Raw genomic sequence first — 17535 nt, 5'->3', positions numbered from 1 at the left:
CGCTAGACATATTGACGGGCAGTCATTTAGGCAGGCAAACTTTCTACTAAAACCCATGGATTTTGACACTTTACCAAATATGTCAACAACATGGAGTGCTTTACCCAATCCCGACTACTTAGAGATATGTAAACTAGCTTTTTATACATACAATTTTCATTGTTCTATGAGAAATGTATCTAACAAAATTAGTCTTAATTACCTTCTTATTTTTAAGATATCTTATAGAGTTGCCATATTGATGCAATAATGACAAAAATGTCAAAAAATTGGGTTGGAGTCCGCCCATTTCTGAATGTGAATTTTCCTAATAATACAATTAACTGCACAAAAAATACACCTTTTCCCACCTTTTCCTTCTATAAAATGGAAGAACATCAACTATCATGGTATATATACAGTGATAAAACAAATGGCATATTTTTTCTTTTCTAGTTAACAGAAAGTGCAAGAATATTGAATCTTTAATGTCTTTTTTGGATGGATGTTTTATTTTTATTTATTTATTTTTTCTGCAGTAGCCAAATGGGTCCTTCACAACACGACGTATCTTTGTGAAACCGGAAGTGAACCTGCTTCGGTTTGAACTAAATTCTGTCCGTGTATGCTTGTTCACTTCAAGTAGAAAATGCTGTCTATATTCAAGTCCATTCCCTCGCACATGGTAAGAGATGATTAGCGTATTTGGTGGGGAGCGGCATAGTTATGCTAGCTATTTATTCATGCTTTCTATCAAGCTTACTAGCTAGTGCAGTGGTTGAAGTTGGTAACAGCTGCTAGCTAACGTTATGATGATGATATTCTTCACAGCTAACGTTAGTTGACCAACCATCCAATGTTTCTGATTTTCTTTCGACGGAGTGACTTATCAAACACGAAGTTAACCTGCTGTCCGTTGTTTGCTGATATTTTGGCCCGTATGTGATTGGACTTACAGTTAACTTAAGCTACATCTAAAGTTGTTTAGTACCGTTAGCTTTTAAATTTAACGTTAGCATCGCCAGTAATATTATGTTTATTTTTCATTACTCTAGCTTTATTTAACCTGCTAATAAGGGTTAGTGTAACGTTAAACAAAGCTATTATCGCTAGGTAACAACCAAGTTTCACCAGATATTTATTTTTCAAAGGTGGACTAGGGCTGGGGTCAGGGTACCGAACTTCGATATTTTTAGGCACAGACCGAAGTCGAGTATGGGGGGGAAAAAAAATCCCAAATTTCAATTTCTAAGAAGTAAATCTCATCATCGTCAGTGAGCCAATATGCAGTACGCTTATACCAAGATCTACTAATGATTCGCTGTCTACACGTTGTAGGATGCAGACCTATGCACACATAGGTATGTTATGCACATAGACAGGGCTCACGTGTGTATGTTGTATGTTTAGAGACTTGACTACAGTGTGTGTCACATAGGTGTTAAGGAGCTCGGGGAAAAAAATATTTGTAATGTAATTTGTTTTTGTTGAAATGGATTTTATAAAATTGGTTGGTCACTGAAGGAGCTGCTCAGTGCTATCAGAGTCCTGCTTGGGGTGGGACCATAGACTGTAAAAATAATGGACACAGCTTCCGGGCCTGAAAAGTGAAGCCAATGTAGAAGTGCCTTAGCCTAAACCCTTCATTCTATCTAATTTCCTGCAGAGGGGAGCTCCACTGGTTGCAAAAAGAAGTCAGTTTCTATAGACGTGTATGATTTATTACCTCAATACACGCTAATTTCAAGTCTTCATCAAGACAGCATGATGTTCATTTAGTAAATTATGGTCCCATTTATTTTAAAATTGACAAAAAAGCAGGGGATGCTTTAGGGGCGTGGCTATACAGACCACTACACAGAAGACTTGCTTATTAATGTTGCCTAAATTATGTTTCCCCATCCCTTGTGTTACAGGATTATAAAGGCCAGAAACTGGCTGAACAGATTTTCCAAGGAATAATACTCATCTCAGCGGTAACTAACCATGACACATGCAAACTAGAAATTCATTTATTCATTCATTGTATTTTTACCTTTTTTATGTTCACTGATATTATTTGTATTGTCTTCCCAGGTGATCGGATTTGTGTATGGTCTGATTATTGAACAGTTTGGTTGGACAGTGTACATCGTCCTGGTTGGTTTTGCTGTGTCCTGTGTGGTAAGTTGTTTCGATCTTGTGTGTGCTTTATTTGTGGGGAAGGAACGATACATTGTGCACCCAAGATGATTAACTTTTGTCATTGTACATTGTTCTGTTAACACAAGACAACGCCATAGATTAGGACAATACGACAACATTTTTGCACATTGTTAGCCGTCTTGTGGTTGTATACCATGTAAATACTTTTTCTGGGGGGCCATAAACAGCCAACATTAATAATTTCTTCTCTTTGTCGTTTGGATGTAGTTGACGCTGCCTCCATGGCCAATGTACAGAAAGAATCCTCTGTCCTGGCAGCCAGTTATACCAGAGACCAGCGGGGAGTCCATCCAAAAACCTCAGGAAACTCTCAAGAAGAAAAAGCATAAATAACTCCGAACTGTCTCTGCCTGGATTAATAAATCCTTTATTTCGGAAACTATTTTGAATTTTGTCCCACAGATCACATTTTCGGCATTGGGGAAGAAAATTTAGTTGCAGTGTTTGTCAGTCAATAACAAATTAATCGTGTCCAAATAATAAACATCGAATACTCAGTTTTATAAACGGGATGTTTCATTTGTATTTAGTTTTTTTTTCTTTTTCTGCAGGTTTGTTTTATTGTGGTGCTCAACATTTTGGAAAATAGGTGTAAACAAAAAATACATTTGATTTATTAGAAAAGATTCAAATGTTAATATCTACAATGCATCTACATAATATTTTGTTTAAAAAAAAATACAATACAGCAGCAGAAGTGAGATCTAGTTTCTTCAAAGATACAGCATAGGTAAAACAATTTAAATTCTAGTCTGCATTATAAACAAAGGAGTATCCACAACAAAAAGTAGACGAGTGCTTTAACATGACTCAAAATCTTTGCATAAACATCCTGAAAATTACAGGAATAATTACGAATTCTGTGTTTGAAGAATGAGGTAAAAAAAATAAAAACACTTTACACAGTCACACATATGATTGCTTGCACAAGAGCAGTAACATTGTGGCAATTCCATGACAAAACATGCAAGCATCAATGATGATTTTTGAATGCAAGAATGTTGCAATGCTGCACAAGCAGGTTGGTGTTTTGGCAGGAAATTAATTCATTGTCATGAACAATATTGACTAGTTGTCACTTCAGTTTCTACTTGGAAGCTAAAACATTTCTCCCAAAGACAAAAGTTTCCTGTTGGAGATCTATTGCCTCTTCTCACAGGTGGTGTCATGGAAATGCAAATGTTTGCTCCCTTACAGTATATACAGCATTTTCTCTAAACCTTGATGGCAATATCCTCAAAGAATTTCAGCTGCCTCACCATCACAGCATAAGCTTGGTACTTCTCATCTCCCATCTGGTCACGGAGGCACAGCTGCAGTGAGAAAAAGGGATGCCAACTGTGATCATTTTGGAAACGGGACAGCAGAATTATTTTTTGAGTTCTTTACACACTGAGTTATGAACTTCGCAGACAAATTGATTACATTGTGCATAGGCAAGTTAATCTATTCGGAGGTGTGATATGGATGGAATAACACAATTTTAATTTGAAAGTTAACTTATTTTGAACTAAGAAGTCAGTATAACTTATTTAACTTGCAGCCCGATTAATTTGTGGATGTCAGAACGCGAACATAAAACATTCAATTAATGCTTTGACCTAAGAAATGCATTAGAAAATCATTAAGTTTTGTCTGTATGTAACTTGTACACTAGGCTTTCATCTTTGTGACTTCTGTTACCCTTTCTTGAATAGAAATGCACAATGTGGTGGCCAGTTAGCTATGTTGGTAGAGCGGGTGCGCATGTGCAGAGGTTTATTCCTTGACACAGAATGTCCAGGGTTTTGAATCCAACCTGTGAAGGTTTTCCTGCATGTCTCCCTGCCCTCCCCCCTTTCATAGCTCAGCTTTCTTATCCAATAAAGGCAGAAATGCCCCTCCAAAAAAATTGCACAATGTCTTTTAGTGAAGGAAACCATAAAATCCCTGAGCATTTGCAAAGCATTGTGCATACATGTTACTGAACATTTTCAGTTAAACCAGTGTATATGACTTGGTGTGGTGTGTTTAACTTTTTTTTTTTTTAAATCATACTTCTCGTTTGGTTTCATCTTCCACCTCCATGATTTCCAGGACTCTGTCCAGCAGCTTGACCCCGAGGCCCTTCACCACATCTGTTCTCAGGTGTTCTATGGCTCTCCTTATCTTGGCTGGACCAGACGTGGAGCCTTTTCGAAGAAAGAAGCTGGTTAAATGCAAGGAAGCTCCAGAATGGCGGACCAATGACAATAGAATATGATCAATTATCTAACCGATTGGTATTTCCCCGAGTGACAAGTTCTCCGCTTCCTCTCGACCCTTCCCATGAAGCACCAGGGTGTCTCTGTACTTCCTGTTCAGTTTGAATTCTGGCAACGCAGTAGAGCCAAATCTGCCTTTGTCCACCTCACTCATACCATCTCCATTATCCATTCTCAAAGTTTGGGTCATCATGTGGACTAAATCCTGCATGTCACTGGATTCAGTCTTCCTGCAGAGATGACCAATAAATCATGGATTATACAGCAAATTTTATTCAAGCAATGTGAAACAGCAAATACGTTAACATAGACTACCTAGAGCTAATAATACGAAAGCAACGCAATATGGTGACTACTTTCGAGTTGACGTGAGCTGCACTTGTTATTTTCTCCTGTCTTGTGGTTCTCTCACCTTTCCCTGCAGTCTCCCTCCGAACGTTCTGTGGAACTTGTGGATGAGCTGCACTCGTCTTCATCTGACCTTCGCTCCTGCAACTTATCCTGCTGTAATGAAACATTCCACTGTTGTCCATTTTCATATATATATATATATATATACATACACACACAAACACATAAAGTATAACTTATGTTGTCAGTCAATTGTAGCATTGACCAGCATGAAATTGGCATACGTCAGACTGACCCGCCGGTCATGGTCGTATGTATGTATATATATATATATATATATATATATATATATATTTTTTTTAAATTTTTTTTTTTTTCAAGATTTTTTTTTGGGGGTTTTCCCTTTATTTTTGTAAGTGGATAGACCAGAAAGGGGGAGAGAGATGGGGGATGACATGCAGCAAAGGGCAGCAGGTCGGATTTGAACCCTGCGCAGCTGCAGGACTCAGCCAACATGGGCCGAATGCTCTTACTGGGTGAGCTAGAGGTCACCCCAGTTTTGCTTATTTAAAGCTAATGTACTTGCACTACTTGTCTAGAGTTTGCACCTTCAAGGTTGAAAGCATATAACTGGAAGTCGCTTTGGATAGTTTATCGGTGTTGTTTTAAGCCCCCAACGTCTCCTGTCAGGCAGCGCTGCAACCGTTGACTTCAAGGCACCTAACCTTAACCATAACCATTGCCTAATCCTAGTGCCTTCCAGGCGGCGCTGCCTGGAAGGAGACGTGGGGGGCTTAAAACAGATAAAAGCGTCAGCTCAATGGCATGTAATGTAATGTAATGTAACGTAACTTCTGTTTTAAATTCACTGTAAAACCATCATATTAGACTCACAAGGCACATCTAACCTTTTTTGTCATACCAGTAGACATTAAAAAAGGGCAGTATCTTTCGTATGAAGTACAGTACCATTGAATGTCACAGTGATGGGGTATCAGTACCTTACAGTCGGTCTCAGTGATAGAGTCTGAAACAGATCTGGTATAGGGAGCATTGCAGTGCTCGTCCTTAGTGGAACTGACATCATAAGATGCCCTTCTTGCAACACTAACACCTGTGGAAAGAGCAGGAAAGTATTCAAGACAAAAAAGTCAACTACTACAAACTATTCATTTTTTGGGGTTTTATAGAGCTGCAATGCACAAAATATTTTAGCTAAAATGTGCATGTATGTTTGTTATTAAGTGTATATGTGTGTATCTATGTACTTGCATTTTCTAGGATTGCCGTTTAGTTTTTTTCATAGCTTTATTTAAGCCTCCTATTGTTGTTGTTATTGGTCCAACTGTAATTAAGTACCTGGTTTGCTGGCACTCTCCTGGGACTGCCTCAGTCTTCTTCTCTCTCTGGCAGACAGAGGACGATCCTGAAAATAACATTGAGCCACAATTTCTGTCATTGATAAACAGCATCTGCTGATTTTTATATTCTTTTGTATTACATTCACATCTTTGCAGTAATGTGGCTGTATGCAGTGCGTGAGTGGAGGGGCACTCTCACCTGTGGCAGCGCTAAGAATCCGTCCTTAGAGGAACTAACTGATGTGGAGGTTGCAGCTACACTCGCCTTCTTGGCCTCTGTGTACCTCCGACTCCTTTTCCTCCCTTCCACGGCTATGCCCTCAACAGGAGGTGGAGGTAAAGGTCTTGGAGCCACCTTGGACTAACAGAAGGCAAAAAAAATTATAAATTAAAATTAAGATATAAAGAAAAAAAGATTACTTTATTCAACCTCACTGACTGTTGATCATTGTGTTATTCTCAAGTCTTACATTTGTCATATTTACTGGTTGGCTATAGTACTACAGAAACATTTACTTATTATAGAGGATAATTCCAACAGTCATATCTTGACATGAACTCAGCATAAATTGTGTTCCTTTACAAAGGCAATATGATGGTAAGTTTGAGGAAAATCAGCAAACTCAACAGCAGTGGAAAAAAGGCAGATCGATTTTCTGGGGGGAAAACTTAACTTTCTCTCATGTTTCCCATGTTGTCCCACAAGGCACTCGTATTTAGACTAAATTGAATCCTGTAACTGACCAGTTTTTTTATTTATTTTTTTATTTTTTTATTATTCGCTCAAAGCCCACCAATTCTTGCACTTCAAGATCCAAAGTTTCAAATACCTAACATTAGCTCCTGTATCTATCTTTACCGTGTCCTGATCCCCGTGTGTCCGTCTTATGTCCCTCTCTGTGTCCTGCTGTGATATAGATGGTTCTGATGAGAAGTGAAAGGGACTTTGGCATGGAGCGATCAGACCCAGTTTACTGGCTGGTAAGGGAGATTCCTCCCGAACAGGTTCCTGAACAGAACACAATTACACTTTTTCCACTGTGGCAAAAATCTTCCAACAACACAAGAAAAACTTCCTGAACTTTGTGCCATTGGATGTTAGCAGTGTTACACACTCAGCTAGGCTTATGGGCTTTATTCTGGCAAAAGTTCACAGAATGAGTACAAGAATTGTAATGCTCACCAGTGGTGGGGGGAAGGGCTCTAACAGCTTTTCAGTAGATTCAAGGCTTTCCTACAAAGACACACGTTTTAATATAGACAAGAACACTTCATGAGAAAACAGAAATACAGCTCCATTAGGCCGGTTACACACTGGATGCGTCGCACAAGCATGTGAGCTGCGTGGCGTGTCCGTTTATATTTCGGCTCCCATGTTAACATGTTATAGCTTACACAATGCCTGCGTGACACGCTGAGCCACGCCGAAAATGCGTGCCTGCTAGAAATAGAACCGACGCCTATTTTTCACGCGACACGCAACAGTGTTAGAAGTGTTTCTAGGCAAAATAGATTAGGAAAAGATGTTTATATGTTGTTTAGACACAAATACATATTAATAAATGACATGTTGATATAAATGCAGATATAAATGTAATAAAAAAACGATTTTCTAATATTGCACCTGTCAATACAGAACGAAATATTCTGTAGCCTATTTTGCTGTCAATACTGCCAACGTTGTCTTTGCTGTAATCATATCAGTATATATTTATGTTTAACATGGTATTTCATTTTATCAATGGGAAACATACATGTGTCCAGACAAGGCTAGCAGCAGCAGCACCGCATCAGACACGTTTCTGGTGTGTAAAGACAGAAAAATCCACGCAGCTGACACGCAACAGAAACACCACACTCACGCCACGCAGGCAGTGTGTAACCGACCTTACTAAGAGCACTTACTTGGATATCTGAGGTATGGTGTTGTGTCGGAGCTCCCTTCAGAAGGGTAACGGTGTCACTTTTATTGTCCATATTCACTTCCACAACTACTTCGATACCTTCCGTATTGCATTTGGGTGCAGATCTCCTCTCAAGGATAGAAAAAGCCCCCTCTCTCTCCACTTCCAGCTTCGGGTTCTGCATGTCAGCCTCTTTAAGTAACTCCATGGTATCATCCTTATCATACACATCTGACATCTGTTTCTCCCCACAGACAGAAAATGTATCCCCAGGGTTTGGTGTGGCCTCTGGATGAATGTCTAACAATCCATTGGATGACATCCTCTCGCCTGCTCCCCGACTGCCAACACCCGATACAGACTTCAGAGGGGGCTTAACAGGGGAAGGAGGGGGAGAAGGATCTGGTTTCCCTCTTCCCTTGCTGTCTTTGTACACACTGTGAGTCACAGGTTCATTACATGCACGGTGGTGTGAAACAACTGCCTGAGGCCCCTGCACCTGTCTCTTCACACGCTCCTCATCCTCCTGCAGTTGGAGATCAATATTAATGTTGCTGATGGTTGCCAGGGATGCAATGCTGGATTTGAGAACATCAGGTGAGCAGGATTCGGGTGACCGAGGCGTTTGGACTGTAGTGCAGTCTGCGATGCGGTTTTGAACTTTATGTTGTTGTGATTTCTCTTCTTTCTGAGGATAAAGAGAAGAAAAAAAAAACATAATAAACACTGATGATTCCCTGCCTGACATTCGAAGTGAAGAAGCTTGGATAAACAGCTTTAACTATCCATAGTAATGGAGCAATCCGGTTTTTGACATCTCACTACTTTGATGGCCAGGATAAATCCACACATATATTGTACAATAAATATACAACAATGGAACTTATTCAGGACTGAAATGATTGATTTGGAAAACCTGGATGCAATGTCATGTATGGTATAAATCTAAAGATATTGCTGCAAGAACATACATGTCCACATGTTCTATTGATTCTGTATAAATGTCCCAATCAGATTCATTAAGGTGCCCTGCAACATGTATTTCATTACTTAGTGGTAATGTCTGAAATTCTACCATGGACTTTTTTATGTGGAAAAAATGCCTTGGTTACCTTGTTTCAAGCCATTTTAGTGTGGTATAGAAAGCCTGCAGGAAGACTCAGCTCGATTTCTGTCAGTTCTCCATTCAACGAGCTAAGCTGCTTGACTCTGATTGGCTAACAGCTAGCCAACGAGAGCCTGGCTATCAGCATCCTTTACCGAGCGCAACTGGGGGAGCTAATGAATAGTAATGAGCTCAGGCAATACCACATCAGACTGACCTGCTTTTGTAATTGGCCTGATTTCTCTGCTTATTTCTTTTCAGTGGCTAGAGCTGACAGAGGAGGTAGCAGTTCATTTTCACATTCACGATATAACACAAACACATATGGACCTAACATATTTCCAAAAACGTTTTTTGTGTGGCAGGGAACCTTTAAGGTTACAAATATGAATACCAGTTATCGTTATGGCTGCCTATTTGCCAAGCACAGTACCCCACTCTTAGCATTAATTATAACCAACATTGTACAGGTTAGGCCAATGCATTACCGTCCATGACAGCCATATTCAACGGGCAAACCATAAAAGGAGCATTTCAGTTCAACAACTAGCACGATTAAGTTGGCAAAATAAAATGCAGTAAAGCATGGTCATAGCATAATACAATACTGGGAGACTTAAAAACTGTGGGAATATTCTAAAATATTATAGTATTAGTATAAAGTTATCGGTGTTAAACCAGCCTTGCTATTCTCCAGTCACTCACCCGGTTTACCCTGGCTAGAGATTCAGGCTGGGAACTTCTCTCCGGTTTTGTCAGATATGACACCACAGACGATCCACTGTTGGCCCTACAATCACCACCACCTCCAGCCACAGCTTTCTTTCTTGACTTGGCCGTTTTTTCTGGTAAGAACCAAAGCAAACATAAACATTTAAGATGTATTTCATAAAGATGTATCATTCTACTTTATGCTGGCAGCTCACGGTTGCAGAGCAACAACAACAAAAGGAGGGATAAATGAATATCGGACGGTGGAAATAAATAAAAATGTGCACACAACAAATAGCTTTAAAAAAAATTAGAAACAGCAAGGTGTTTTGCTGTCAGTGCCACCTACTCTTTAGTGGCCTCAAGGAACATGGCAATTTGTTGTTTAATGTAAGGCTGCCTGAGGATAAGTTTGACATCAGGCCTGTCTTCAGGTCTCTTACACAGCATGCTCCTGATCAGTTCTCCCAGCTGGGGATCATACCTACTGGGCATCTGTGGCAGCTGATAAGAAAACCAAAGAAAATGTTATAAATCATTGTGATATATATATATATATATATATATATATATATACATACATACACACACACATACATACATATACAAAAAGATGATTGCCATTCAAACTTGACCTGAACAGAATATCAAACTATATGTAAAAAGATGAACCCACCTTTCCTTCTACAATGCGATAAACCAGCGAGTTCATGTCCTTGGCATTGAAAGCATGTTTCAGTGTGGACATTTCATACACACAGCAACCCAGGGCCCATACATCTGACTAGAAAAAAAAATAACATCCATTTGTAAAGCAGTTCCTATGACAATTCATGAACAAACTACAGAAGAAGAGCAGACAACCATATTACCTTGTGGTTATAGGGTTTATTAGAGAAGAGCTCTGGACTCATATAGTAAGGGGTCCCTATGAGTGTGCTGGCCATATCATTCTGGTTCTCCAATACTCGTGCGATGCCAAGGTCCCCAACTTTGATGATGTTGGTCTTGGTCAAGAAGATGTTCTGCGTTTTAAGGTCCCGGTGAAGAATGTTCCTCTCATGCAGGTACTGCAAAGAAATCACAACAGTGACTTCAGATGTCCTGTACTCATATAAAGACGTTGAATTATGTCTGACCTTGCATGGCCTTTACTTTTCCTACCTGGAGTGCCATGGCTATCTGGACAAACCACTCCACCACCTGCCTCTCTGGTAAGAGTTCGCCCTTTTGCTTTTTGAGTCGATGATAAAGGTCACCGCCTTCACAGAAACCCATCACAATGTACAGCTGGCAGTCATCTCCTTCCCAAGACTCCCTGTATGTCACAATGTTAGGATGTCGCAGCTGGGACAGAAGCTGCGCCTCCTGCTCTGCAGATCGCCGTTCCCGCTTGGAGGAGGTGGTTAAATTCAGCTTCTTAATAACATACTGGGGGAAAAAAATGAAAAATGCACAGTTACTCTCCCTGAATTGGAAACTATTGGAACTATACAGTATTTGTCCTTCTATATTAGTGAACATGAACAAATTAAGAAACCAAAACATGTAAAGTCACTATAAGATGGAGAAAGTGAAGCATTTCTAACCACATTGCAATGAACTGAACTCAGTTTTTGTTCACATTTACATAATTAGGGATTAACAAACCCTGGAAATGGTAGTGATCCACACATTAAGCCATGAGCCGTTGACACAGGAGCTCTGCACTTTGTTGTTTTATGTTCAAACTACAAAACTTGCTTTAAAGGAGGGGGATAACAGTCATCATGGTCAGAAATATTCATTATCCAGCTAAGGAAACTGCGGATTCTTAAGGTTAAATGGGTTAAAATAAATTGTCCCTGTTGTCTCAAACCCTTCAAGGACTCTTTAGGGACCACTACAGACAGGAACATTTTTTATCAGCTGTCAAACTGAATGTTATTGCCCTGTAAATAATAACATACATTTATCTTTACTAACATAGACTTTGTTTTGTCATGTCTTCCAGCGCACTGCATGTGTTAACATGATGTGCTGCTCCACATATCTTAAATATAACAAGTTAAAAGAGCGTCAAACTAATCTGTGATGTGATAGCCTAACGTTACTTAGCTAAGCTAACTTTAAGCTAACGTTAGTTAAAGCTGGCAGGGTTTTTATAGCGGCAAGCCCGGCGATAATAACATTTCAAGCGACTACCTAGCTAGCTACACTCGTTAAAGCTACGTAACGTTGCTTTTTTGAATTGTTGTGGACTGTACTGAATTCCATTTCTCACCTGTTTTCGGTCTGTTTTGTGTTTCACCAAGTTCACCTCCCCATAGCTCCCTTTCCCAACGACCCTGATAAAAATGTAATTATTCATCATTCTTCAATACGCTTCATAACGCGACCTGAAACGCTGATGACGCTACACGACATTCACGGCAAGATGAACAGTTTTATTCCGTCCCATTACTCCAGCTGCAGAGACGAGAATAGCATGGAATCTGTTTGGGAAACTTCGCACTAACTAGCTCACAGTGCCAGCGATGAGATTTTGAAAACGCAGGAAATCAGCAGCAGTCGATAGTTTTTCGTCACTAGGCAACTGGCGGCTCCCTGCAGACGACGGTGAGAGGGTCCGACTAGACCAAAACCAGCTCTGTGTAACCACAGCGCCACCCAGCGTCTGCATGTAGACACGTGAGCAGCGTTAGCCTACTAAAGGCACGTTAAGAAGCAGCTGCAGCACAGCATTCCATTTATAAATGCGCTCACTTCAGAAATGCTTACAATGCCATATCGTTAATAAAGGAGGGAAGGTAAGAGGCCTGGGTGTAATAACAACACAGGTGTAATCAGGGTTAAAGTGGGCCGGGGCTGTCCTGTAGCCTACTCTCAGTCTTAATAATTCAAACAATGAAGAAAACACGTTTTCCTTGTAGATGTATTTTTTCTGTAGGCACTGTAATTCTGGGTCCGTTGCCAACAATGTCTGCTAATTAAAAAAGGCAAAGATCTTAAGGGAATTAAGATAGGAAATAACAAATGGCCAATAAACATTATAATTCCCTAACTGCCACAGGCACGATCGCAGGGCTGTAGGCTATCCCTTAAAAAATATATTTAGCTGAATAATGCACATAGGCTACTTTTGGGGGGCTTTATTCTGGGCCTTATTTTAATGCGATGTCACAAATAAATTAGTCAAATTGGTTTGGCAATGGATTTTATTCTGTCATAAAACCATATACAAACAACACACTAACTTGACCAAAGATATGCTAAGTCACTAAGACGCGGATTACCAAGACAATAACAAAACACGCATTGAGCATGATATGGACACGCGAAAACAATCAAATGCAATGAAATAAAGTTACATTAAATCAAACCATAAAATATAATAATAAACCAATAAATAGCATGCGATAAGACAAGATGTTGTGTATGAAACTGAAGCATATGTGACATCTGAGAAACACGCGAAAAGTGAACGAATGTATGCGGTGATTGGTCCGTTGGTCGTCCTGCCCTGAAGTGACGTCAGGGTGAGCGCTTCTGGTGAGGTTGCCAAGTACAGATTCTGTAGGAGACCGCTCTGAGTTGTAGAGACAGACGGACGGACACAGACACGGCCGTTGGACCGTACTGACTGCTACATTTCAGGTAGGGTCGACTGCTGCTTCAAAGTCATGACACAAACTTGTCACTCTGACTCTATCTCAAGGGCTAGAAGGATGTTGGCGCGTGGTTTCTTGCCAGTGGTTTTGATTGATTGTTTTCTAGCAACATTTATCAGTAACGTTCGCTAACCTTAACAGGCGCTTTACGTTCACTCCGTGTTATGGGCACTTTTTTTTTTTAGGGTAACGTTTTACAACTCTTTGAGGTGATTTCATGACTTTAAAACTATACGTCGTATTAGCGTCACTACAGGGGAGACTGCTGAAGTTAACCGTAGTCTCGATATGCAGATGTAATGTCATTTACATGAAGAGGACCCCGTACAACCTGAAGCTGCAGTTTCGAACATACTGACATGGAATATGTACTGAAGTGATAGCTTACTTTTCTTCCACACAAACCAGTAACTAGACTGCTGTCTGAATTAATGTAATGCACACTAATAAAGTCAAGTTTATACAGTAGGATAGGTCTGACCAAATATAAATAACTCTATGCTATGTATTGAGAGAGCCCTGGTGGGGTTATTGTTAATATTTACAGCAGAGATGGTTTGAATGTTTTCTCAGTAAACATAACAACGTTTATTTTTTTTACTACTTCCCTCTTTCGGTTTCTCTCTCCCTTTTTCATCTCTCTCTCTCTCTCTCTCTCACACACACACACACACACACACACACACACACACACACACACACACACACACCTCTTCTGTCTATGGGATCTTGTAAGGAGATGTCTGCTTATCAATTAATAAGCTCACTTTGAGAGGAGATTTGTTGTGCGTCACTGACACCAGCTGACCAATCAGACGGCTCTTAGTAAATCTCTCTGTGTTTGACAGTCAGCCAGTGGGTGCATAGGGTTGATGGATGGAGAGCCATGCAGTTTTGGATAGGCACCAATGGCAAGCTCTCTCTTGAGGGAGCAATGGTGTAGATTAGTTGGATAGTTCTCTCCAGTGATAGTTAGTTATTGTTGATTTATCAAACAGAGATAATAGAGACAAAAAACGCTCGCCCACCACTGCAGAGACCTGGGATAGTTGTCTGTTTAACCGTTTGACCCAATGAATCATTTTATTTGTTGTACTAAATGTGTGAATGGAGTTTTGCCTGCATTTCACTGTGGTCAACATGTTTATTCCTTCCTGATGCCCAGTATTTCCAAAGAGACAATAAAGCCACTAAGGTAAAAAAAAAAAAAGACAAATGTTGAAAATTAGAAAAAGGATTACTATCCTTCAAAAACTGATTTAACTGTATGAAATGTGATCCCAAACCTGGGCAGCTGGATGGGAAAAAGAATGCTGGGCTTTGGTCTTTAGGGCAAATTTCAGATTGATTGAAAGGGTCCTGCCTTCTGCAGCTCTAAAAGCTCCAAAAGATAAGAGAGGTAGGTATGCCTGACCTAACAAAGCCCTGAAAAGAAGTAGTAAAATAAAATCATCACACATCCAGTGTAGTGAATCTGCTTTAACAGGAATACAGATCGTTGGCATGAGTTAAGTCTTTGTTTATAACTTGGCCGCAGAATTTCTCACAGTTTTGAGCTGTGCGGTAGATTGCCTGCTGAGATAATAGTAGTAAACACAAGCCCAAATCAATATTTGACAGTGTTTAAAGACAAAAGATAAGCAACTTTGAAGTGTGCCGTAGATTATCTGCACTTTTGTAGAGACATGAGCCGTCCACTTAAAAGATAACAAGTCCATTTGAGCAGAAATGTGCCCAAGAGCTCAGTTTGGTCAAGTTCTTATTAAAATTTTAGACATCAGGTTTTAATATTAGCTCTAGGAGTTTGTCTGTCTGTGTGTGTGTGTGTGTGTGTGTGTGTGTGTGTGTGTGTGTGTGTGTGTGTGTGTGTGTGTGCGCGCGCGCGCGTGCGTGCACATGCAACTGTTGCCAAAGGTTTTAACACCATTGCAAGTTAAATTTCACAGATTCTAACGCCGTAACCACATGTCATTTCGTCACGCTTAACTGGTCGTGTGTACGTGTGTGTGTTTCTTCTGTCAACTGCACATCACAGGAATGGGAAACCAGTGAGTACAGCGACTCTATTTTGTGTAAACCTTAAACGCAAGATTGAATGCTGCATGTAACATATTAGTCTGGGAATGTGGTTCTAGTATCGTGCATCTCCCTACATCCAGCCTCGTCAATCCTTTTGCTTCTTGGGTTTTGAGCACCTTATCTTCACCCGTTGGTCAAAAGTCGTGTCATCAGTGGACATGGAGGGGCTCTTTTTTGGCCTTCTACATGCTCATATGATACCTGCATGTGTCTCTCTCCTCTGCTCTCCCACATTTTTAAACTTGCCCCTATCTGCCCCTGAGTGTCTTAAACTTGAACCTAATTCTGCTGTTTGTAGCATTTGCCTGTTTTAAAAACAGAGTACCCCTCCCCCCCTTGCTCAACTTTGTCCTCAAAGCTCCAATTGCTTGAAATGTCTTATTTGAAATGTAATATGAAGTTGCCTAATGTAAAACACATCCAGATGTATGTGCCATTGAAGTGAAATTCAGGTGTTATAAAGGAGATTTAGGGGCATGTTGGTGTTTCCTGTAGCTTTCTAAAAGGAGCACAACCAGTGACAAGCAAGGGTTAATGCCTTCATAGATTTTAAATGACTTTGATGTTTAAATCACTTTGATGTTCAATGTCATAAATTCTGAGTGCATGGATTAACATGAATCTCCATGAATCTCCATGTGAGCAAGCTGAAATGCTAAAAAATAAAGCAGTATGTGAGAGGTGTTTTCACCGTTTCTCTAGCTTCAGTGTTTTCCTCCAAATGGTTGCAGTTATTTTAAGCCTAAAGGTTACTACTGTGTAAACATGTACTGTGATGCCCTGCCTAAATAATGCTGGTCAGGAGATAAGGTTAGAGCTGCAACTATTACTTTGATTTTTGAACTCTTCTTGCCAAACAAAAATGCCAAACATGCTGACAAATCTATCACAGTTAACAGAGCTTTAAGAAATGTCTTAAAATAGATCCCTTTTTATGTGGTAGTCAAAACGTGTTTTGCGTTGCATCAATTTGAAATGGAGAAAAGCAAGCCAATCTTCACATTTTAAGAGGCTGTAATCTGCAAATGAACTTTTTAAATAATTCACTAATGATTATTTGAATAATTATCACAGAACATTTTTTATTGGCCAGCTAGCTAGTCAGTTAGTTTCAGCACTACAAACTCAAAGTCTTCTTATTTGTAACCATGCATACATTAGAAAGCCTAGAGAAGAATCACAGTTATTATGTATTTGTATTTTCAGACGTTGATTAGTACCCATTGACCTACTACAGATATTTTTTTAATGAAAACATTCATGCTTGGGTAATGGATCCTCAATTCTCAAAGCAAAAGACTGGTGTCAAGTTGAAGATGTACCGAGGAATAGAGTTACAGTCTACTATGTATTGTTTGTTTGTCCCCTACAGTAGGTATTAGACTACAGGAACAGAGGCCCCAATAGGGCGGACTTACCGGAAAAGCTTTTATACACTGGACTTCCTCTTACTGCTTCCCCAAAGCTCACTACTTTGCATGCTGCTTTTTCATGCAAGTGTTAAGAGATTCTTCCTTTTACTTCAGTTGCTTTTAAAGGTGTGATAAATTAAGTAGAGGAAATGATGAATGAGATGAATTTAAATGTTAAACTGTAAGCTTAGTTCCTTGTGCTTTTGGTTACAATGTTCAGTGTGTAGTGACTATTTCGTCCCGAGTTTGTTCTTTGTCACCTTGGTGTTGACTGGCGGAATCTTTGACGCTTGTTTGTTCCAATAAACCAAAAAATATCCAAGAGAGTAAAGTTGAAAAAATGTGTGCTCCCACCAACGTCAGCTTCCTATTTAATGGCCTTTTGACCTGTAAAGGGCACAACTTAAGAAGAACAGGCCAAACATTATTATAATACATTTTTAAACAAAATAAATGGTTGAAAATGGCTCCTACACAGTGAGTTTACTGTATATCAGATGCTGTATGTAGCACCTGATCAGGTTATATCATTTTT

The 17535-nt window shown here is 39.8% G+C and overlaps 3 protein-coding genes across 3 annotated transcripts in view; 2 read left to right on the top strand and 1 right to left on the bottom strand.

Annotated features, from left to right (window-relative positions):
• The first annotated feature begins 532 nt into the window (after nt 1–532).
• spcs1 (signal peptidase complex subunit 1) lies at nt 533–2696 on the top strand. Its single transcript, XM_028576544.1, has 4 exons — nt 533–664; nt 1896–1955; nt 2056–2142; nt 2392–2696. The coding sequence occupies exons 1-4, from the start codon at nt 629–631 to the stop codon at nt 2515–2517; spliced, it is 309 nt and encodes a 102-aa protein (XP_028432345.1). The 5' UTR covers nt 533–628; the 3' UTR covers nt 2518–2696.
• On the bottom strand, nt 2535–12471 carry nek4 (NIMA-related kinase 4). Its single transcript, XM_028576543.1, has 16 exons — nt 12123–12471; nt 11024–11290; nt 10732–10929; nt 10536–10643; nt 10212–10363; nt 9854–9995; nt 8045–8731; nt 7323–7373; nt 6999–7148; nt 6339–6500; nt 6138–6204; nt 5780–5892; nt 4840–4931; nt 4440–4657; nt 4222–4355; nt 2535–3497 (listed from the first exon to the last, which is right to left on the bottom strand). Exons 1-16 carry the CDS (start codon nt 12210–12212, stop codon nt 3399–3401), a joined length of 2730 nt encoding a protein of 909 aa, XP_028432344.1. The 5' UTR covers nt 12213–12471; the 3' UTR covers nt 2535–3398.
• A 939-nt stretch (nt 12472–13410) lies between these two features.
• The window catches only part of camk1b (calcium/calmodulin-dependent protein kinase Ib), a 41193-nt gene continuing 37068 nt past the window's right edge, over nt 13411–17535 (top strand). Inside the window, exon 1 of the mRNA XM_028575395.1 lies at nt 13411–13495. The gene's annotated coding sequence lies outside the window, so the exon portion shown is untranslated. The remainder of the gene's footprint in view (nt 13496–17535) is intronic.

This window comes from Perca flavescens, chromosome 4 (assembly GCF_004354835.1).
Source record: "Perca flavescens isolate YP-PL-M2 chromosome 4, PFLA_1.0, whole genome shotgun sequence".
Classification (NCBI taxonomy): Eukaryota; Metazoa; Chordata; class Actinopteri; order Perciformes; family Percidae; genus Perca; species Perca flavescens.
Note: the sequence above shows the minus strand (reverse complement) of the source record. Positions and strands in the feature narration are given on the sequence as shown.